Raw genomic sequence first — 24,179 nt, forward strand, 5'->3', positions numbered from 1 at the left:
TAACCGTAGCTGTAACTTTGGTTGACAGTCCATATAATGAATGAATGTGATCGATCTCAGCAGCAATGACATCACACGTGTGTCTACCTTTGATCCTTTTACAGGCCAACGCAGCTTTCTGGCGTTGAAGAGTAGCGGTGTTTATCCAGTGAGCTGTCATGCCTAGGAAGCTTCTGTTGTGGACAGATCAAAAGTCTGCAGTGGTCGCAATGAAGTCTAGCCCCTCAAATGTTGTTTTCAGCTCACTCTCCATTTTTGAATATTCCTTATCCAAGTAGTTGGAAAAAGTTTTTCGTCCCATTTGCCGTGTGCATACCTGCCAACTTTTCAAAAAACATTGGAGTGAGATTTTGTCAGGGGTGATCAAAATAATGCCACACAAGTTGGTGGCTAAGATATCACAGAATTGGAATTCATTTGATGTTGTACCCTGCATTCTGGTTGTTTGTGGGGAGGCCTAAAGCCGGTGATAGGGGCAGCCTACTGGAGATGGAAAATATTGGTTACATTCTGTGAAGCAGACATAGTTGAAGGCCCGCCCCCAGGAAATTTTGGATTAAGTAGATGTGATTTCCTGCATTCTAGTGGATTTTTGGGTGGTCTGCAAAAGATGTGCAATACCTGAATTTATTCGGATTCATGTTTGGCATAATGACTTGTAAGACCTTCTAGACTCGAGCTGAACACTTAACTAGAAAACTATTGTTGTGCCTAAATGACTGCCTATGTACCACAATAAAACCTTATTTATAGACCAGTTTTTAAGATTTGACCTAGGTAGGTTGATTGATATTTTGTATAGAATGGTATTTAACTAATTCTTAACTGAAACCTAGCCTATGTTGTGAATAAATGTATTCTTAAGAGCACTTGATGATTAATGTTCTGCCAAAAACGAAACAAGATTAGTTTGGGAGGGACATTATTCTTCATTCAAGCCTCCCACCACCTGGTCCATCAGAAACAAATAAAGTGCAACAAATAAAGTGCTTAAACAGTACAATTTTTTCACGCAAATTCAAACCGATGAATGCATTACAAAAATAACCAAAAATGAGGCATTATCAGTATCAGATGCTGGGTAAAGTCCTTGTCTATGATCGGTGGGCATGGTTATACTGGTCTGTGGCCTTCTTGGAGGCCTTGATGATATCTGAGGGGGGCTCCCATTTGAAGCAGGGCTCCAGATTGGGCATCTTTATGGTCATTATTGATGACAGGGTGCCATCCAATGCTAGTCTGTTTCTTCTCTTGGTTTTGTTCAGTCCCACAACTGAAAACACCCTCTCAGCATCTGCGTTTGCATGGGGCAGCACCAGAACCAGTTTGGCGACGGCAGCAAGCCTTTCGAATTCTTTGGCACCTGTCACCTATGGAAAATGCACCAAGAACACAATGGAAAAATATATCTTGGGTTTTGATTGATTAATACTGTACGTGTATAATGTAGGTTGATCAAATAACAAAGTAAAGATAAAAACATCAATAATTTGCAACATGCATGACACATATGCATCCAAAAAAATGTAAGCAACAGATGTAGCCAAGCCACACCTGCCAAAAGGAAAGACAGGAAAAAATGTTTACCTTATGTTTCCGGGTTGCCATTTCAGCCCAGAAACTTTCCATTTCAGTTTCGTCCTGCAGGGATATCATTGGCATGGTCTGATAATTTAGAAACTCCTCACCCAGATGGTCATGCTCCTCTGGCCCATGGTATGGGAGGAGATGAGGAAACCTATTTATGAAAATAGAGTAACAAGTTGTTAAGTTTTAGGTATATTGTCATCAACCAGCAGCAGTTCATACGCATCTTTGAGGAGAAGCCACATAAGAATAGCTCATGTGCAGTTAAGGAGTGAACATACCTCATCATAAAATGCAGGGTATTTTAGCTAAAATGATAGACAATAATTAGAGAAAAAAACTAACCTTTCAACAAAGTACAGGACATCTTCAATGTCACTTTCAGCTCTCTGCCGTACATCTACAAATTTTGCATGTTTGATAAGTGGCTCTTCCAGTGGCAGCTTCTTAAGTGCATAGTCCACAGCACTTGTCAGGAAACACAACACAGCTTCATGGAATAAATCCTCCTGCTGTGGTGTGATGTCACCCTCGTCAAGTAATCTGTTAAGTTTAGCCCTGGTTGTGAACCCAATGTTCAACTTTCTCCCTGTCACAGACAGAGAATATCAGGTTAACATAAATGGTTTAACATGCTGATGCGGCAATATATGGCTAGACACATAGGGCAGAAATCCAACCAGAAGCCCATGGTTAATGGAAGGACTACCACAAACCTTACAAGGTTTCTACTCATGAAGTGGCAAAAAACTAGGTACAAGGCTAAATAACATATATCACAGTGTTTCATCATAATAATAGTCTACACTAACCTGGTAAATGGTTTGCCTTCTCTTTAAAGGCTCATTTCACAAGGCTCATCATGGCCCTGCAGAGCTGCTGGAACCATAAACTTGGAACATAGCTTACGTACGAATTTTACCATCTATAACAGACATTTACCAAAATAGTAGGTGAAACCTGTTTTAGAGGATCCCTTCAGATATCAGTAAGAAACACAGAATGGAAAAAACAGCTAAATCCAATCCCACCTCATCATGCAACAAAAATATTGACGACTGCTCTCTCTGAAGAAGCAAGTTGAAAGAAGTGAAAGTTGGTATGCTGGCTTGGAAGAAAAGCTGGTACACTTCTGTCATAGGGTCAGTGAATGTCTGGACAAGCCTCTTGAACCTGGCCTGATTTTCATCTTGAATCAATCAATAAATAACACAAAACAAGAGGTTGTCATCAATACAAGTATGTGACTGACAATCCATGTAGTTGCTGCTTGATGAAATTGAAAATTGATGACCATACTAGCAGATTTGTAGTAGCTGGCCAGAGGTTCATACAGCCTCAGGATCCTGGTCACACAACGTTCAAGGCTTAGCCACCGAACCGAGATATGCAGGAGGACCTCCATGTACTCCGCTTCATGGAGCTCACAAAACTCTGTTTCCAACATTCAATTCAATTCTATATCATATATCTTTTACACCTCAGCATTTCAATATTACACTAAATAGTATCAAACATGCATACCTGTCAGGTATCCTTTCCGATTTGTGCTACCCTTGAACCAGTAACCGATGTCAACTACCATATCCTCCAAATCAAAACCGGACACCTGCAATGCATTAATCAAATCATAACACATTCAGTCAATGCACATAATTAGAATACAAATAAAAAGTTACATGTAAAGATAAATCAGGCCTTAACAAACTTTAAAAAATCCCACTCCTGCAGCTTTGGCTGTGTTATGTGCCACATGACAAGGACAACCATGAATATAGGTGTTGGGATGCTTCTGGAGGACCCTAGAGGCAATGGAATTATGTGATCCAATGTTCACCGCTGCATTGTCAACTGAGAGACCAATGCAGTTCTCCCAAGGGATGCCATGCTCCTCTAAGGTGGAGTTCAATTTGGTGAAGATCGCACTTGCTGTCCCATATCTCGTCCCACTTGTTGTGCACATACTTAAAAATTGGTGGACAACTTTGCTGCCCATGAAGACACGGACAGTAAGCGGGTTCATCTTCTGCACTCCTATAATAATGACAAGTTAGAAACATACAGATGTTCATGTTGTTAGTTGTTTAAATATACATAAAGCAAATGCTTTGCAGAGGAAAAAATCTAAAATAGTTCGGGAAGTACCGGTGTCATTCGACCCATCCGTAACAAGGGTATACGGGGCTTTTTTCATCTCCTTTGAAAGCTGCTGTGTGAAATATGGTGCGAGTGCTTCATTGGTAATGCAGGAGGACTTAGTCCTGGCACACCTGTACTCCTGCGCTGTCTTTGAATCTCCGAAACATTCTTTTAGGAGAGGCCCCAGGTGGTCCGCAAAGGCTAGGGGGACGTTGTGAACTACCAGCCCAGCTGTCACTTTGACCTCAGCCCTTCTTGTCTGTAAATTTTTTTAAATTATTAATCCTCCCAAAAGATTTATTTCAAATAGACACCTGCGATAATAGGGCACAGGTAAAAGACACATTCAGCAACTAAGATCTCAAATTAAGAAAACTGGACTGTATTAAACTGAAATACAAACCACAAATTAGTCAAAACTATCAACCATAACTTTACCGTGATCAACTACAACACAGAACTCTTGACTGAACCTTAACAGGACAATTCGACAAATCATACCTTAACCTCTTGTGCAGACATCCCCCCAACAGAGGGAACGGGTATTGCATATTGGGATATTGTGGCTGTGGACTGGAGAGCCCGTTGCTTGTCTTGGTGACCTTTGCTTTTTATGTGGCGCACTACATCTGCCACACCCTGGTGGCAACAGGAGTTTTCAATACGGCAGACTGCACACCAGTAGTGCGTGTTGAGACTCCCTCTGGTAATAAATGGCCATGAAGAGGTCCACTCATTTTTGAAAATGGATCTATATCTTGCTGCTCCAGCCAAAGCACGACTCTTCTGGCCCTGCTGTTGGATTGGGGGGGTCTCTTCTGTCTGTCCCTCTGTGTCTTCTTCAATCTGCCCTGTTGGTTGTTCTATCTGTCCTGTCTGTTGCTCCTCAGCATGTGCGTCTATCTGTCCTGTCTGTTGCTCCTCTATGTGTTTGTCAGGCTGTCCTGTCTGTTGCTCTCTCTCTCCTGTCTCCTTCTCTCTCTGTCTTTTGTGTTCCTTCTCTGTTTGTCCTGTCATTTCTATCAGTCATTCTGGCTGTTCTTCCAATGTGTTGGTCTGTCTTTTCGCACTTGGCTGGTTCTTTAAATAAAATAAAAGGTTTCGCTTTTGTCCTGGCAAAGGTCTCTTAAGGGACATCTTTGAAACCTTAAAGAATTTATGGTCATGTTGGTTTAATAACACTTCCCTCTCAGTTACAAAAACATGCCTCCTTCAATTGCACAAATTTCCTCTATTTATGTTCAATTCTTTGGAATACATCTTACCGGTTTGAAGTGCTGTTTGGTCCTAGAAGAGGAAAAAGTCATCCACACAGAGTCCTTTTCTTTGGACTGTTAATAAAAAGATAAATGCCATGTGAGTAAATAAACAACGATTTGAGCTGATGTTTTGAGCATGCAGTATACGAAGTTAAAAAGGTGCTGCTGCTTTTTATGACAGCTGAGTTTACATTCACCACACTAAAATAAATCATATTAACAGACACATGCACAAACAAATAATTTATTTCAAGATTTAAAGTTTAAGAGAGCGAGTATTCAATTGGACAACAATTCAATGTTAAATACCGTCTCAGATACATCATCACACTTCTCGAGGTGGTAGTTGAATTTCGGGGTATATCTTCTTCTGTCGCTAGCTTCGGGATCCAGCCAGCCATCAGCGCCATCTACCGGCGGGGAGTTTAAAAGGAACAAACGAGTCTCGCCCCACGATCGTATTTTTTTTGCGTGAGTAATTAGATGTGTGTGCGTGTGAACACAGGCAAATCCGTGTGTCACACGGCGAAAGCGTGAGAGTTGGCAGCACCGTCTGATCTTGGTCGCTGTCTTGTTCATCTGTAACCTTTCTAGCACCATCTCGGTCTCCTCTTTTCTTGCACAGGAACTCTGCATGTGTACTGTTTTTACAATGATTACACCATACTCTTTTGTAGCATTTTCTTGCTTTGTGTCCTTTAACTCCACATTTGTAACATGTTACACTGGTGTCTTCATTATTTCTGTCTTTAGGGTACAACTTGGAAAAGATTCGTCCCTGTCTTGTCTGTGCTTTCATCACATTATCTGCAAGTTGTGTAGTTTTTATTTTCTCTGCTTCCTCGTAAATCCGTAGCCTTCTTTTGAAGTCCGTGAACGTGACGTTGTCCTCATTTTGCGTTATGTGAACGGCTAGCGGCTTGAAAGTATCCGGTAATCCGCGGAGAATCATAGCTATGGTTAGGCCGTCACTCATGGTCTCTCCCGTATCTCTAAGAGCCGTAATGAGGTTCTCTGCCTTTATTAGGTAGTCTGTGACACTCTCGTTGTCCGCCATGCGTAGCTGGGTTAGCGATGTGTACATGTTTATTATCCTCGGCTTACTTTTTCCAGAATAATGTTCTTTCAGAATTCTCAGAGCTTTTCTTCCATCATCAGCAGCTTCATGTCTTACCAGTGATAGGCTTTTATCATCTATCAATCTTATTAATTCAGCATAGCAATCAGCATTCTTCCGTCCGTCTTCGGCTAGCGCTTCTGCGTTAGCATTAGTGGGGTCATGCAAAATGGTCTGTTTTAGCTTTAAAGTATGTAAGTAGCCTAGGAATCTTGTTTCCCAAAGATCATACCTCTCTTCTGATCCGTCAAATAAAAGTTGTGGCGTCTGTAATCCTGTCGCTCTGCTCACCATTTTGAAGGTTGAATTGGATGAGCACATCTGTCATAATGGAAATGGTGATATTACATGACATAAGATAAGGAAACGCAGGCTTGTGTTAAAAATTACGCCTTCTATTCCAGTTAGCGGACCCTGTAAGATAATGGTACAGTCCATCCTGTACACCCCTCTGTATTCAGCTTATATGAAAGTGCCCTTTCTGCAGTGACTGCTGGGAAGAGATACAGTTAAAATTGAAATAAATAACAAACTGAAAAGGTAAGATAAACAATATGCACAGCTAATGTGATTGTTATTGAAACCCTTGAGAATGGGTGGATTTTTTCAGGTGTCATTTTTTAAAGCTTGAATGTGGCCGAAAGAGGATCTGAACCCTTAGCACGAAGCAGGAAATATGGAGGAGTGGTTAGGGGGCGCTATAACCAAAAAAACATCAACTAGTCAAAATAAGGTGTTTTGGTCTCGATTTCTTCTTTCTTGGTCTAAGGGCTGTTTTCCAAAGGAAGTGATGAAATTGACAAACAAACGCTGCCAAATTAAAACATTTGTGAGGGAAAAATTTAGCAAAAATTATATTGTTCAAGTGAAATATTTGTCAATATTGCCCAAATTATCTGTCTCCTCTAACAAGACAAAAACATGTTTCTCAGCTAAAACACATCAAGATGTATAAAATTAATTTGAAATTAGCTTGTTTTAGTTACAACATCCATTTTGAAAAAAACTGAAGCAAAAATGTTAATAATCATAAAATTATAAATATTTTTGTTTGTTCAATGTACCTTACCATATTATGTTCCCTTACTCAGGTGAACATCAAAATAAGCCCTTTCTCCAGATGCAATGGCTGACAATGATATGTTAGAAGAACATGAGAAGATAAGGAGAGGTCTTGTGAAGGTTCTAGAATGCGTGGCCACCATCTCATCAGCAGCAGCTGTGATCAATCCCATCTTTGGCGTGGCCGGCTCTCTCATTCGAGTGGTGCTTCACCACGTGGACGATGAGGATATTCAGAAATTTAAGTGTGAGTTTGGAAGTGTGAATCGAGCCCTGGATGAAATTTCACAGCAGAATCAGAACGTACTGCTTCAGATCAGGAAGGAGACGGTGGATGGCCTGTACTCCCGCGTGGAAGAGAACATTCGCACTCAGTTCAACAAATTCATGGACACGGTCGAGACTTCGCAGGCACACCAGCAGCGGCAGAAAGAATTCGAAATGTGCTTTATGATCAATCAGTCTGACCAAAACCTGCACTCACTTTATGATGGTGTGATGGGCGAATCGAAGGTCTTTAGCCAGCCCATTCTGGAGGTGTACATGAAGCACTCGCAGGGGGACCGGCGTGTCATGGAGAATCTCTGCAGGCGGCTCATCTACCTGTTCTGCATTGGTTTCATTGCTCTGATGAGTTATGCTGCCATCGTGGGGGATGATGAGGAAAGTCTGCGTATCGAGTGGGAGGAGAAAATGAAAGATGTGGCCAAAAGGATGTCAGAGGTCCTGAGCAGTCCTGAATGATCTTTCATTAATCTATCTATCTATCTATCTATCTATCTATCTATCTAACTATTTTTTTGTCCAGAAATCACTCAGAACATCTTAGCTACCTCACAGCAACATAGCCACCAGGAATATGACATCAAATTACCAAAAGAGCAATTCTTACTTTAGTACTGCCTAGCACCCCAATTCAATCGGCCAAGGACAACCTGAAAGTAAAAAAAATGTGTCATCAAGTAGTGTTGCAAAATCTATATATTCTATTCACTTGAGCCTTAAAATACTTTTCATGTATATGTTACCTTCTTTCATTGCTATTCTTATATAATATCATGTACTATGCAGCAGTAGTATGAATAAAATGGTGAAGAAGGAACACACTTTGACAATCATTTGTAAAAAAGAGAGAATGTCCCATTGTGTAATAGTGTCTTAGTAACTTAAAGTAATTTAAATTAAAGCAAAAAAAATGTACCCAAAAATAAAAATAAAATGAGGAAAACTCACTAGAGACAAAGTGACTCCTAGCTGTAAAGTCTGATTGTATTTGATAATATTATATTTTTATCTGAATTTTTTTCTACAGCAGTCTATGACAGAACACAAAGAACCGATTTTCCCCCTCTGGATGTGCATATCATGAAAATTACTTTGTCACTTAAAGGTCCAGTATGTGAAATCTAGCGGCACGGGTTGCGAACTGCAACCAACCGCTCACTCCCCACTCCCTTTCGAAGCACTACGACGGCTGCAAAACATGGCGAATTATATGTAATGGGACCCGCGGTGTTTGTAAATAGAAATTGCTCATTCAAAGTTAATTAAAACATAACGCTTCATTATGTAAGGTCTTTATACACCTCTGAAGACATGGTTATGTATATTATAAGGGATTTCTGTCAATAGATCCTAAAAAAAAAGTTCACAATGGACCATTAAGATTTTTTATTGACACTTAAAATGTACTGTTCGTACACTAGAGAGCGCAACACACACCTGGCACTGCATACATACAAGAACTCGGGTTTTCTGGTAAAGTAAATGAAGTTATTAACTAAAAACATTTGCAGCACACAGCAGTGCTATATATAGATGTGCTTTTCTACCATATTTGAATGTTATAACGAAATGTTAATTTATGAAATTATCATTTCAAATACGGTAGAAGAGGACTTACACCACTGCTGTGTGCCGCAATGTGCAGCAGATGCTAAATTTCACTATCTTCAAATTTTTTCATTCTCTTTGCTTCATGTCTGCCCAACCAGAAGCTGCTGATGTCAGGATCGGGGATCGAACTCGGTCTCTGGTGTGACAAATCCCCGATCCCACCACTGACCCACATGACAGGCATGAAAGACAGTGTGGAAGAACCCAAATGGAGGCAGGCACAGTTCGTGAGGGTAAACAGGGAATTTATTATATAAAAACAAGACTAAATCAAACGAGCAAAACAAAACCCACGAGGGGGAAAACAATACAGGATAAATAAAGTTAACAAAGACACTTACTAAATAAACTAGAAACCAAACACTTGAGACACGAAACTACACTTACTGACAAACTCGAGGACACTAGGAACAAGCAAAAACTGGAGACACTGGAGAACATCGAACATACAACAAAACAAGGTACAACGTACAATGAACCAGCACAGGACAAGGAACACGAGGATGTTTTAAAGGGGAGCAAATCAAGAGGAAACAGGTGTAGGAGATAAACTAATTAACACAAACTGGGAAACAGGAGGGTAGGAACGATGACGCAGACTCGAGAAACAAAGGATCCTGTATGATTCCACCTCAAGACCAAGAATTACCCAACCAGAAGAGGTGGAATCATGACAGCTGAGGGTTCTGAATGTGAAACGCAGAAGTCATGCATATAGCTTATTTGTTTATAGGCCTAATTAAAACATGTAAGGATGCATTTTTCTATTGTGCATGCTAAAACAAGAATTAAAAATAATTGTTGGGTTAAATAAAGAGCATAGATCAAATAAATACATTTAAAAAGACATATGAACAAAAATCAATTCTCTTTACCCCTGTGACAATTGAAATTATTAAAACCATGTATTCATTTTGGTTGGTCAAAAGGGTTTTGAAGGTCAATTTTAAATGAAAAAACGCCAAAATGACTTAAATATTATACAGTTTCTATCTTTCAGGACCTCTTTCATTAGCTTTTCTCTAAAATGTCAGTGTGTCAGATGAATACAACACACAAAATTTACTTTCATGAGAAAAAATTCTTACTCATACACAGCATCTGCTATTTTAGTTATTTTAGTGTGGCAAAAGTGTGTCAATAGCCACAGTCATATTATAGCAAATCACATATGTGTCTTATCCAATAAAGTTTTTCTAAAAGGTGACAAAGACTATAAAATTGTCAAACAAAATGAGATACAGTTTAATTGATTATGAAGGGAGGTGCAATTGTGCGTGACATGTTGCCACAAACAATGGAATTTCCTCATACAGTAGTTACATACACTAACACATTTTGAGAATGATAATCAGAAAGTAAATAAATTTCAACCACTTGCAAATGCCGTTCATTAGGCTCTGTAGACTAAATACATATGTATATCTCCTGTTTTAAGTGCTAAATTTGTACAAAAAAGAACAGCATAAAATAGTGTCTTGGTATATGAAGTATAAAAATGTGTGCCTAAAAATAGCAGTAGGCTAAATACCTGAAATACGCCTGAGAAATTCAAATTCAAACCTGCGCATGGTCCAGTTCTATCCAGTCCATCGTGAGATGTTGCACACCACACACAAAAAACCTCCAACCAAATATTTTGATGTAGAACGAATTGTCTTAAACCACATCGCATCTCTAACTATACACAAACTGTAATAATCCATTTCAGTCAGTTATGAGTCATTAATCCGACAGTTGCCAGGCGCTTTCCAAACCACCCTGAGCCTATTCTCAATGTGCACAACTGTCTTACTCACCCTACCCATCCCTCCCCTCTCTCTCTCTCTCTCTCTCTCTTTCTCCCTCAAATCACTTCACCTTGAGCATCTTATCACGACAATCTCAAACCAGAAACAGTGGAAATAATTTCGGGTCTTTGGAGGTTTTGAAGATCTACCCACCAGCTGTTTATCTTGCCAGGTGAGAGAAAACTGTTTACTTTTTTGTAAAGATGTGAGTCAGGGATGCGCAAATTTAAGATGTTGAAATGATGCTGACTGCATCTAGAAACATTTACAAGGTGTGTCTCTAAATGTACAGATGTATATTTGGCACGTAAGCATAAAGTATGTACCCCTTTAAGCTGTATTACTCCAAGGGTTTCAGTCATTTTATCATTTTGATTGATATTCAACGGTGGCCTTATTTATGTTTTAATAACGTGTTACTCTCATTTGATCTGAAGAAACTGTAATTCGTCATTTTTTTGTCATTAATATTCTTCACCTAAACTGATTTTTTTTATTGACAGCATGTTTCAATAGATGTAACCTATATAATGCCCCAGACACAGCAGTGCAATCTTAAAATAGCAAATTAAACATTTGTAATCTGTTTTACAACAAATAAGGATTTTTATGTTTTGATCTCATTCTTAACAGCTATTTAAAATAATTTAGCACCAATAAATGTTTTAAAGCACAGATTGTGCTGAACAAAAAAAGATAATTAAACCAGGAACATGAATAAAATGAAAATTTTAAACATATAAATACAATTACTAATTTTTTTTGTGTGTATTCTGTGTGACCTTTCCATTTCAAGACATGTCCAGTCGACTGGAGAGAGTAGTAGCCCAGAAGAAGAGTGCTATTGAAGCACTGATGGAGATGTTTGAGAGGGGAGCCGAGGTTCTGGCCAGCACTGTTGGAGAGCTGTGTCCTCTTTTTGAGGTCGCTTCCCCGGTTTTAAGGCTGGTGCTGGATAATGTAGAGAGCAAAGAGGTGATTTATGTGAAAGAGCAGTTTCTAGTTGTGCGGAGCAAACTGGATGTCATCTCATCTCAGCTAACAGACATTGATTGTGAGATCAGGAGGAGACGTTTGGATTCTCAATTCTTCTCTGTGGAGGAAAATCTGCGGAACCATTTCAGAAAATACATTGACATTCTGGAAGCCAAACCTGAATACAAAGAGGTCAAAAAACGCTTGTTCTTGGATCATTTTTTTAAAACAGGAGGAGAGAAAAACCTCTCTGTGCTTTACGATTCTTTGATGGGACATGGCACATTTGGCGAGCCAATTCTGGATGTTGTGGAAGATTACGAAGGAAGAAACAGAAGGATGATGGAAGACTTCTGTGTTAGACTAAAGGAGCTTCTCTGCCTGGGAATAATCCCTTTACTGGGATATTGCTTTCTTACTCAGGGCGAGGAGGCGGAGCAAGAGAAGATTCAAGAGTGTAACATGAAGATCCAAGAAATTGAGATGAAGATGAAGAAAACCATTGAGAGATGTGTGAATTCATTTCCAGAACAAGCTGAACTGGACATCAACAGACTTTTGAAGGAGAGAGAGGATGCAAACCTCCAAGATTTGGCTAAGGAGCTGCTGGAATTCCTGGTGAAGAAGTACGACTGGGTGAGCTGGTCCATCAGAGTCATAACTAACATGAGCAAATATAGAGACTTGAGAGCTGGACAAAACTTTCAGTGTGTGGCCGGACAGAAATATTTTGAAGTGTCTCAAGGAAATGACACTAATCTTATGGTGTCCTACTGCAGCAACCCGCAGCCTGTGCCTGATGAGAGCGTAAAACAGATGATGGACGGTCCTGCCAAGAAAGGAGATGCCAAAACTGTAGTGGAGGTCCTTGACAAACAGTTTTCTGGGTTTTTGGTTCACGCTATTAGTCGTCACAAGGAGAGCTTTGCTCTGTCGAGTTTTCCTGAAGAATGCCATTACTGGGGAAAACATAAGAATGTCAACGTGTGTGTGCATTCTGAGTAAATGCATAAATGCAACTATTATGAAACCACACATAAAACTATTTTATGACTTTAGATGTAAAATGCAAAGTTAAGCACTCTATTTGTGAGCTTCATGTAATTTCTTGTTGATTTGAATTAAGAATAATCAAATTGGCTTTCTAAGTCATTTGAACATTTCAAGTCGAAAGCGAGCGGATTGAAATGTTTTGGTTGCAGTTCCTAACCTCACCACCAGGTACAGCTAAATTTCATCCACTGGACTGGACTTTTCATTTTCCGACTTATTGTATAAGTTACAGCAACTCAAGTTGGAATCAATTATAATTTGATTGAATGAAAACAGAGCATATAAACTAAATGGCAGGGCGGACTGTAAATAACGACAGAAGTTTCATTTGGAAATGATTTATTTCTAAAGCTGCTGGCATGTTTTTAAAAATGATTTTTTGACTTCTTGTTGACTGCACTTTATTAATTTCTTATTATTGACTTATTGACGTATTGACTTATTTAAAACATAAGAAGGCTATTCTAAAGTCCCTAGGTTTCTCAACCATTTCGTTCTCCTGTTTCAGGGGATAAATAGTTGTACAATAGAGACTCTTGTATTTATTAAAGGACGAGGCTTCAGTCCTGTTGGAGCTATATTGATCTATTTGGCTTTCAGCTCTGATAAAGGTTTCTATGTGGCTCAACCTTAAACCTGACTGCTATTAAACCAAACCAAACGTATATGACCCCAGTATGATAGGTTCTTCTTGACTGCAATACTTCCTGAATATTGAAAAATAAAATATTATTTTGATGACAGAGGGCGCTAATGTAACCGGAACGCTCCACACCGCTCTAAGCGGGTCGGTCCGGCATGGGAGTCGGGTGCTCTAGCGAGGAGGCTAAAGACAGCAGTCTCTAGCGTCGGTCGCTAGAGAGTCCTTGATGTCGCGAAGTGAGGTTTACATACTGCACAGCTCTACACTAGCTTGCCTCCGTTACACTAGCAACACATTATCTGAGTAGATAAAGGAATTATTGTAACATGACTGATACATTTTTCCTTTAGTAACATCATATTTTCACAAATGCACAGCACTGGGTTTACAAGGATTAACTAAACAAAATGTTCATAATTGGTCCATCCACGCATATGGAATTTTTTCAGAATATTCTTTTGACAAACTGTACAGACTTTGTTTGTTATGAAAGATCAAAAAAGTCTGACCTACTCCAGGAAACACAGTATCAATATTTAATAAACCAATACATGATTTTATGAAGCCCAAGTGCCAAGGGCAGATGCATGGGCGTAAATCCCGGGGGGGACGGAGGGGACATGTCCCCCTCTATCCGAGGATTGACCCCCCTCGATCACTTAAATTCGCTATTGTCATAAATATAAATATATTTATGTTTATCTAATCTAATTGTGTAATTAGTAGAAAATACAAAAGCAAAAATGCGTTTTAAATTTAGAAACTGTTTAGTTCCCCCTCCCCTGCCTCTCACAGTGGTTTGGCCCAATGCCTGCTCTCCACGTTCATCCCACCTTCGCATTGCGAAACACATTCAAGTCAGTCATGCGGCTCAGTTCATCAGTGGTTGTTGAACTCCAGTAAGAAGGATATTTTATTCACTTTAAAATAAGTGATTCTCTTTAATGTGGTTGATGCTGACTCATTGATAAATTATTTGTTTAAAAAAATGTTGATTACCGATCTATTTTCCATGAATCTGCTATGTTAGCGATTAAAACGTTACTTAGCTAGTTAACGTTAGCTTGTTGCATAGGACGTCACACACTGCAACTAACACGCCGAAGCCGTTTCGCATTCATTGTTATATTTTAAGCGACCTGTCATGATGTGAACATTATCCGCAACACTTACCCACCGATCCCGCCATTCATGTCCCGTGTCACACACAGTCGCGTACATACCGGTTAAAGTTTTGTGACGTTGGCACTATATCTAGCGTCCACAAAAGGTGCTCAGCTTTCATTCAGTTGGAGAGGATCGTTTTCTCAGCATCTATTGTGTGACGTATGTGCGCGGCGGATAAGATAAACATTCAGTTTACTGAAACTCGGGCGATTCATCAACGAGTACAACACAAATAATTTAAGTTTGTTTGGGTACACGAACATGAACAAAGTTTGTTAGCGGAGATTGTCCACTACAGGGGAAAATAACAACCACTCAATAATGTCGATGTACGGTTACTTTGTCAAACAATGTTGCAGTATAAATCAGGATAACATTTTAAAAGTGTTTAAAAAGTGACTCAATGTCAACATGTAGTATCATGGGTAGTTCCTGTCTTCAGAACAAAGACAAAAAATATAAATGGATAAGCCTAATGCTTATTGTCGCTTAGTGTCGTAGTTTGTACAATTTTGACTGTATTATTTGTGTCCCCTTCAAAAATTGCTCTTGAGAAATTTTATATACTGTTATATGAGATTTTCGTCCATGGGCAGATGATCAATCCCAGGATGCTTCACTTTGGCTGGATCTGCCAATCACAGGCTGAGCTAATGACATTACCTTTTCACCAGAGTGGACCATCGACCGCTCTCCTGCCTTTAAATGGTCTGATCTGATATACAGCATTTGTACATTTGTTCTGTGACACACACCAGCTCACCCACTGCACTGGTTTTATCCTTTGGATGTAAACCTACTGAATTTTTTGCTGAAAGAAATTAAGACATTTACCAGGGCTTGGGAGAGAAAGGCCACAAAATACAAAGTAAATTGAAAATGTTGAAGAATCTAGGTATTGTTTTATTATGAATGTTATATTATAGTAGAATAAATATGCCATCATAAAACGTAAAAAAAAAAAAATATATATATATATATAAAACAAACATATTTCTGATCACGTCTTTGAAGAATAACACAGAGCATGCGTTTTTAACAAGAACGGAAACAGCTTCATAATGAGCATTCACTAATTCTCTAGTAAGTAAATTAGGATGTGTTATGTGCAGTAGCAGTTTTAACCACAACGCAAATGAGTAGGGTGCCGCAAGCATGGGGGGCCCCATTGTGGCCACCAGCCATTAAATAATTGACTGTTTTTGACGGCAATCAGCCTGCGTGTGCAAGAACAATACAAATTTAATAACAGACAAGTCTGACTCAGTTGAAAAAATAATAAAAACTTCTTATTCAGCTAGGGGGTGGGTTTACCCGCGCCAGGGCCGTGCACAGAACTGGGAGGGGCATGTGCTGAAACTGATAAGGGCAACCTACCCCCTTTTTATTGGTCACTTCTAAATGACAAATTAAATCAAACAAAATAATAGTCTCAAAAGCTTTATACTTTTTAATCATAAATAGCATGTAGTCTAACAGGTAGGAAATACACAGACATTTAATGAAGTTCTCAAACATGTAATAGTCTTTACTGCTCAATTCTAAATTAAATACAGAAGAATACTACATTCTAGAATGCTACAAAACCCATTAATTTCTTCTTTCTTTTGTTCTAAGATAAACATTAGTGACAGGAGTCTGAGGAAAAGATTTGAAAATGTGGCCCCTTAAAGGAAAAATTAAGCTCAAAATCAAGATTGTGTTATTTTCAACGTTTTAAGCCCTCACGGCATCTTCGGAACACAAATGCGGATGATACACAACTCTACCGTTCTTTTCGCCCAGATGATCCGACTGTTTCTGCACGCATCTCAGCTTGCCTAGCTGACATCTCCACTGGTTCGGCACCACCTTGTCTTCACTCGCTACTGCAGACATATGTACCCGCCATATCCCTACTCTCTGCAAACGAACGGCGTCTTGTGGTGCCATCCCAAAAAGGTAAAAAATCTTTCTCACGAACCTTCTCCGGATCTGTTCCACCTATGTGGAATTCACTGCCCACTGGTACAAGATCTGCAGATTCTGTAGCCATCTTTAAGAAACGTCTGAAAACACATCTCTCCCGTCAACATCTGAATGATCTGTTCTGACTCTATTTTCTTATCTACTCCAAAAAATAATATAAAAAATGAATGGTTCCGTATACTGTGTTAGGTTATATGAGACCAGTCTTCTTTTTTGATTGCACTTATGCTTTTGTTGTACTTATACTGTCCCAATTGCTTCCATTGCCTACCCCACCTGTAAGTCGCTTTGGATAAAAGCGTCTGCTAAATGACTAAATGTAAATGTAAATAAATATATTTTAAATGTCATCCAAGAGATTTCCTGGCCTCCTCATAGACATCATGGTTATAGTTGTTGTCAAGGTCCAGAAAAGTACTAAAGACTTCTTTAAATTGGTCCATCCGTTCATAGTGGCTCAATTTTTTTTTTTGAAGCAACACATTTTTTTATGTGCGACAAACAAAACAATATCACTACTTGAGTCAAACATACATATAGGGAAAATCGACCAACTTAAGTTTTTTTTATATTATTATTTACAATAGTTTAGATCATCATATAGGGGCTAGAGGGCTCTGAGGGTTTGCTGCTGGCTCTTACAGCTTAGCAGTTGGGCCCAAATAAGTAACAAATATTCCATTTCATTATTTAAAGGGCTCATTGGATGAACATTTTCAACAAATTGACATAATTTATAGGGTCTTCGTGAAATGTCTGTAACATATTTAGCTTAAAAACACTGCATAAATGACACCTTTGTGCGTCATCAAAAACACCCATGCTCACAGCAACCCGTTTTGGTGAACGTCTCCTAGAGTGCTAATGAGTTACTGCACACCCCACCCCATCTTCCATCCGGGTTGTTGACATACCGCATGTGTAGTGCAGTGTTTTCCAATGCTGGTCCTCAGGTTACAATTTGTGACCTCTTGGACGACCAGGGCTGGGATACACAGGTGCAGTGGATGCCATGGCATGCCGTGGGTGTAAACATGCAGATCAATTGGCTGTAATATTACTATAAGATCCCCTTCCTATGTCACAAGGGGAGCAAAATCTGATATGCTCAATTTCTCACAACAGACTACACTACGGTTACTCGAAATCGACATCACCACCACCAAGCCTCCGACAACTTTTTATTAAAAACATGCTCCCTGATCAAGTAATCACTCCGTGAATGAATCTTCATTATTTGTGATGACCTTGTATGTCCCGCCTAAGGAGGTATTTGCTTTATCAACTGTCATTTTTAAGACACGATAAAGCTTTAAAAATCACAAGCGGGTATAACTGGTGTGTTTTAGGACATATAAAACCTGAAAATATATATTTTTTTAACTTATTTTAGTAATTGCACCAAAGATCCATTCTAAAAACCCATAGCGATGGAACCGGAATTGCTAAAATGCGAACCTTACTTCCATGCTCTGCATTCCAAAATATGTCATCCCTACTGTACCCCTTTCGGATAACTATAGTTATACAACAAATATCATTGGTTCAGCTGTGGTTATTAATATATTAGGTCTAAGCACGAAGGGGCAAGTGAAATTTGATCACTGACCAGAGCTTACTCATTCATCACAAGCATTCATCACTACCATTATAGTGTGTATAAGAATATACTGATCACGAGAATAAAATACCGAAATCCCTTGTTCTAATGATTGTTAGTCAAATTCCCAATTTTCCTTTTAAACTAAAAATATAATGTAAGTTGTTAACCTGGTAGATGTGTTTCTTCAAACAAAATCAAACAATCTAAATATCGTTGTGTGTGTCCTTTAAAAATGTAACAGAGGATGAGAATATCTGTCATGGACACTTTTCATTTCCACTTTTTCTTCATTTTTATCATACATGAATATTCAGTCAATTGTGTTTTTTGTCATTTCAGAACATCTAGTAGAACATCCAATTATTTTTTCAGAATGTTTTAAGTTTACTCTGTTTAATATACAACATAAATCCACTCTGGTACTCATTGCAGTAATGATGATTTCGTCAAAAAAAGCAATAAAATACAAAAAATTGAGGAAAAAACGACACATCGGTTACTTGGGGTACAGTCATTTTTTGACCAAAAAAATGCTCTTCCAAAACTCTTGTAACAGCGATGCAAACCTTTACCATGCCATTTGTACAAATGCAATTTTTAACAGTTTTAAAAGCGCTTTTTTTCTCTCCCAAATCCTATGCACATGTAACTCTGCCACCCACTTTCACCCACAAAAAACAATATTTCGCTAAATGAAAAGGTCTGCACCTCAACAGACCTAAGAGAAACCCCAGTAGAGAATCTATGCGTTGTCTTGTTTGTTGTGATACAAATGTTGGCTATGCAGTGGTTTTCTCTTCTGACACTCTTCTTTCAGGACCCTGGACATCACAAAAAGTGTCACCATTTACACAGGTTCTATAGGGATGGATTTGGAGTGGTGCATGATTAAAATTCAATCAGTGAAGCTTACGCAAAAAAAGCATGCAAACCGATTGTCTTGAAAAAACAAGTAGAGTGAACTAACTAATGCTTATTTGAAGCAGCACACTTTCACTTGCCTTAAGTTAAGTGCTGTGTGTATTGATGACTTTGAGTGAACTGAACTTAACATTTCCAGCTCATCCAACATTTAAAGGGCAATGCACATTAGAAGTAGACTGAAAAATAATTAGTAACTGCTCTGTCCAAATGTGAAATGTAACAAGTTATGATGACATTTTTTCAAGTAAAGCAGTGTATTAATTTGAAGTCGAAAAAACTCAAATATACTGTAATTGCAGACTAAACCTACTGATCAAGTATTATTAAGTATCAATGTGAATTGCATTGAATCAACATAACTTTTGCACCTGCAAAAAGAAATTAATTTTTGTGATCAGTGTTTGCTTTAGTTGGGCATTGACTCTTGACTTCCAATAAATTAATTATCTTTGAGTGTTTACAATTGTGTTTCAATAAGAACACTTGTGTCATTAAAGCAAAGAAAAGAGTTACGTTGTAATTGTTGCACTTAATAACATATGTCAAGCAAGTAAAAAGTGCCTTTAAATACAAGTTACGACACTGCTCTCACACTCGAGTGTCAGAAGGTTGGTAAGATTAATATCATAGTCATGAACTGTAATGACAACTACTTCATAACGACACTTGCAATCCTTAGTTAGAAACCACCATCATCATCTGACCTGGGTCACAACATAATTTCCCACAACAAATGCATTTTAACACATTGTCAAATGGTAAAAAGATTCCTTACATTAAAACACAAGAGCCCAACTAAAGCAAAAGCTGATCACAATAATGGTGTTTTTCAACAAGAATTGCATGCGCAAACATGATATTGATTTGATGTAATTAATTTTGAGAGATCAACATTTGTTAACATTGAATCAATGGTTGCTTGCTATTATTGTTATGATGATGCTGAATAATGAATTTTAAGCAATAAAAAATGACAGAGACAAGTACTGATTTCAGTCACAATATTCACATCAACTCCAGATGCAGGTAGAACAGCGAAACTGCAAAAAAATGCTCTCAACATTCACAAATAGTTAAAAGGTTATTAAATTAGAGTTTTATCACAGTGTCATTTCTCAACAACTTTAATCAAAGTTTACATCATCTTTTGAAGTAAGCACAACAGTTTTTTTACAGCGTTTGCAGCAAAAGTCAATCTCTGTTTGTTAATTTCTATCTCACACTAACAGCTGCAAACTTGTGTCAACAGGAAACAAATGCGCTGAAGCTCTCATAGTCACCTTCATCACTTCTGCATTTGATTCTCTTGCATTTCCCTCTTTAAAAGAAGGGGGGTCTGGCTTGGACACGATGATAAATCATGTCTGCCTAGACATAATTTTCCTTACTATGCAGATCTGACACATGGTTTAAATCACATGTCAATGTCATGGAATGTTATAATTGATAACAGTATTGGTTTACAAAGGGATTCATAGCATATCAAGAGCAATATTGTTAGTCATGTTTGATTTGTTCCTTGCACAATCCAGGTAGCACAGCAGGCAGCACAACAGTCTCGTTTTGATGAACATTTTGCCGAACTAACATTATCAGTGAAAACACAAAATATTGTGTATCAAAGTGGGTAGAGGGTGTGGCGAGTCCGCCGGTGCGTAATCAGCGTCGCCATGGCCATGGGAACCAACGACAATCAAGTCTGCCGATCGCTCCACAGCTGCAGCCACTCAACACTCCCGGATATAAGCCGGTGAAACCAAGGCGGAAGCGAGCTTACTTTCCGGTTTCTCCTATGACTAATACTGGTTTCTTTTCTGCAACACAGAGAGCGATTAAGGATCAGCAGACTTCGCGGAAGCAGCCAAAGACGTCTTACCCACCCCGGAGTAGAAGAGAGCCAAGGAGTCACATCTACAAGGAGCGTCAACCTAATTCCCCTACTTACCTATCACGACTCCCAAATACTAGAATAAAAGCTCCCTTCGGGGCATGGTTAAAAGCGTCTGTTGTGCTGTCTCGTTCCTCTACCCGCCACAAGGGTTTTCCCACATCAAAACAAGATAGGGGCTGAAACCATCCCCATATGACTCAAAAAATTTGTGAACGAAGCCATGTAGGTGAGTTTGTAATCCGGCAAACACGGAAAATGCTCTTCTCACATGATTTGTCACATGACAATTCGCTCGTATTTATTAATTGAAGTTGAATAAAAATTTCAATGTTTTCATTTTTATTTTATTTTTTGTCTTCTTTCTGTTCTTATCATCTCCCTCTCTGTGTAGTGAAGCATCCTAATCCTGATCTAGCGGTCAAGTGAGCTACAGGTTGTGTGAACTTGTGTGTGTGTGTGTGTTGTGTGTTTGTTGTGTGTGTGCTCGCGTGATGCATCTATGCGATCACGTTAACAGCTGATACTTATTTAACTCTGTTTCATCTGGTCCTCATACAGACACGTGATATCATTTAAAGATTTTACATTTATTTGCGTAGATCCACGATAATCACAAGACATTCAGCCTTTGTAAAATAAAGAAAGACGAAAGGATGTACTCTCTGCCGTTTGCAGAAACGCTTCAGGTGACCCTGTGATTAAGATGTTATGTTATGTAAGAGTCATGCAGCTGTTTTGCGTATCGTTAATTTTTTTAGCCTATATTGCCTAACATTTTACTGTTTACTGTTTTATTTGTTTGGAATGATTCACATTTTGCATAATAAGAGCAAGTTAAACAGAATGTCAATTTTAGTAAGTACGCTAAAAAATGTAATATAGGATACCAGTAGGCTAGTTTGAAAACGTCTCGGGTTACTTGGCTGTAACCCTGTTCCCTGAAAAAGCGGGAACGAGATGCTGCGTTTCAAACGCTATGGGTGAGAAGAGTATTTGTTCGACCGGTTGTGAAGCACATGTGTCAAACACACTAAAGATTATTTTGGCTTTAAATAAAATCGGCAGGTGACGTGGCTAATTACACCCGTAATAAGCCTGAATGCGGACACGTCATCAGGTTCACACTTTGTCTGAAAGGATGTTGGGGCACGCCTATAGTGCGGCATTTAGGCGCAGCATCTCATTCCCGCTTTTTCAAGGAACAGGGTTACAGCCAAGTATCCCGAGACATTCCCTATCAAAAGCTACACCCGATGCTGCGTTTTAAACTCTATGGGAACGAGAATACCAATGCCGGCGCACTGGAAGTCTCTGGACCCCCCAAGGTTGTGTGACGTGTGTGCACAATCCAAGAGGAGGCCTCAGATATGACCCTGGGGTGTAGACTCCAGGACACGTGAGCCTAGAGTGGCATGGACTAAGGCCATAGAAGATGAAACCCCCCTTGTGGAATGAGCCAGAGCAATAGCATCCCTCGCCCAATGCTTGGTGGCAGCCGCGCATTTGTTGCGGCCCCCTTACTATATCAAAAGTTGCTCTAATTTACGCCACTGGCTAGTGCGGTGGACGTAAGTCTGAAGAGCACGTACTGGACACAGTAGGTGTAATTGTCCTGCTCCGACATCGTGAACAGCAGAGGGCAGAAGGCCTCAAGAACAACTGGATGCACGATGGAGAACGGAACGTTGTGTCACGCCGACAGATGGGGTTCGTCCTTGAGAACCTATCAACTCTGACTACTATAGAAGAGGCCAATGAAATTTGGCTAATGAAATTTGCATGCCGCTCTCCGCCCCCGGATATCCGGTATAAAACGAAGAAGGCGTGCAGCATTCATTTACCTTTTGTTCTGAAGAGCCTGAGAGCCTCTCACGACTACAGCAGAGGACGATACGTGTTCAGGGAACTGAGGTTACAAACGTGACCGAGACGTTCCCTTTCTGTCGGTCTCTCGGCGTTGTCAAGCCGACAGATGGGGTTCCTATGAAAAACGCCAGAACGCTGTATCGTGTCACAATCTCTAGCGAAGTGACGTTAACAGGCCTGGGCTTTTCAGCTCGAAGCTTTTTGCGAAACTGTAACCTTCGAGTGTGATGGTCGGGGGGTCCCAGTGCTTTCTTGGAGAAAGATGGGTACAGCACTGTCGGTAACCATTCGCGGACGGAGGCCTTAGCTCTCTACTGGCGAGAGGCCGTCCGGATCGGGTTTACACCGGGTGAGCGCGACTTCCTTAATTAGGGATGCGCTGCAGAGGCCATTTCATACCCGGTGGGAGGAATTCAGTGGATATTGATATGGTCTCGCCCTTGTGGGAGATCGCATGGAACATGCGGACTGAGTAATTAACCCCGAGGTGGAGGTCCACCTGGGGGAATTCATGGGTTACCAGGAGTGGGAACCATCTCATGAGGATACATCAGACGGAATAGCCCACGGAGGGGGTGTTACAGACGTCCGGTAGCACTAGGTCCGGGTTAGAGCATTCTGTGATAGTTCAAATGTTCTCCCGGCCGACCCCCAGGGGGTGCTTGCTTAGTGATGGATAGAATGCATGCTCTTTGCCATGTGATTGGGTAAGAAGGGAGATGGATGGGATGCCTATTCTTAACCAAGTGGTTTGGTAAGAAGAGAGGAAAATAGCACACTGACAAAACCTGCTGGAGGGTGGGGAGGTGCTTTCACAGGCATACGCCCCGCCAGATGGCAGTCCTGCATGTCGCCACGCAGGACGTGGGCTGACACCGGGTTTCCGGCAAGGTCTTAAAACCTTGCGAAGGCATCTCTCTGGCAGCTCTACAAATGTCTGCCAGAGAGGCGCCTCTGGCCAGTGCCCAGGAGGTGGCTATACTCCGTGTGGAGTGAGCCCACACTGTCAATGGGTATGCTTGTGATCGGTATGCCGCCGTGGCCAAAAACTCTTTGAAAGTGATGAGAATTAACTTTCTGGCCTAGCCTGATGCTCCTTAGGGTGCTCAGGATGGATTTGACACGTGAGCGTAAACCTAAGGAAATTCCTGTGTGGTGGCAGGATCTTTACATGAAAGTATGCATCTTTCAGAGCGATGGTCACGAACAATTGTGTGACTGAATGTGAGACATAATCAT

The 24,179-nt window shown here is 39.9% G+C and overlaps 3 protein-coding genes and 1 long non-coding RNA gene across 6 annotated transcripts; 3 read left to right on the plus strand and 1 right to left on the minus strand.

Annotated features, from left to right (window-relative positions):
- Window positions 1-909: 909 nt before the first annotated feature.
- On the minus strand, window positions 910-6,500 carry LOC130432412 (uncharacterized). 3 transcript variants are annotated; one of them, XM_056761754.1, is made up of 12 exons: window positions 5,295-5,362; window positions 4,992-5,057; window positions 4,228-4,872; window positions 3,733-3,985; window positions 3,296-3,621; window positions 3,112-3,196; window positions 2,887-3,021; window positions 2,619-2,776; window positions 2,400-2,512; window positions 1,933-2,176; window positions 1,588-1,738; window positions 910-1,370 (listed from the first exon to the last, which is right to left on the minus strand). In XM_056761754.1, the coding sequence occupies exons 3-9, from the start codon at window positions 4,741-4,743 to the stop codon at window positions 2,423-2,425; spliced, it is 1,563 nt and encodes a 520-aa protein (XP_056617732.1). In that variant the 5' UTR covers window positions 4,744-4,872; window positions 4,992-5,057; window positions 5,295-5,362; the 3' UTR covers window positions 910-1,370; window positions 1,588-1,738; window positions 1,933-2,176; window positions 2,400-2,422. The 3 variants fall into 3 exon arrangements, with proteins under 3 accessions (XP_056617732.1, XP_056617733.1, XP_056617731.1); XM_056761755.1 differs by lacking the exon at window positions 4,228-4,872 and having other exon boundaries at window positions 5,295-6,500; XM_056761753.1 differs by having other exon boundaries at window positions 4,228-5,057; window positions 5,295-5,377.
- Window positions 6,501-6,509: 9 nt separating this feature from the next.
- On the plus strand, window positions 6,510-8,374 carry LOC130432420 (protein rapunzel). The gene is made up of 2 exons (XM_056761765.1): window positions 6,510-6,642; window positions 7,194-8,374. The coding sequence occupies exon 2, from the start codon at window positions 7,228-7,230 to the stop codon at window positions 7,906-7,908; it is 681 nt and encodes a 226-aa protein (XP_056617743.1). The 5' UTR covers window positions 6,510-6,642; window positions 7,194-7,227; the 3' UTR covers window positions 7,909-8,374.
- Window positions 8,375-11,648: 3,274 nt separating this feature from the next.
- LOC130432413 (protein rapunzel-like) lies at window positions 11,649-13,011 on the plus strand. Its single transcript, XM_056761756.1, has one exon. It carries the CDS (start codon window positions 11,649-11,651, stop codon window positions 12,828-12,830), a length of 1,182 nt encoding a protein of 393 aa, XP_056617734.1. The 3' UTR covers window positions 12,831-13,011.
- Window positions 13,012-14,387: 1,376 nt separating this feature from the next.
- Window positions 14,388-21,189, plus strand: LOC130432425 (uncharacterized). The gene is made up of 3 exons (XR_008908470.1): window positions 14,388-14,420; window positions 16,306-16,629; window positions 21,009-21,189. It is a non-coding gene; the product is annotated as an uncharacterized LOC130432425 (long non-coding RNA).
- The last annotated feature ends 2,990 nt before the right edge of the window (window positions 21,190-24,179 follow it).

The sequence above is a fragment of the Triplophysa dalaica genome, chromosome 12, assembly GCF_015846415.1.
Source record: "Triplophysa dalaica isolate WHDGS20190420 chromosome 12, ASM1584641v1, whole genome shotgun sequence".
In the NCBI taxonomy this organism is placed as follows: Eukaryota; Metazoa; Chordata; class Actinopteri; order Cypriniformes; family Nemacheilidae; genus Triplophysa; species Triplophysa dalaica.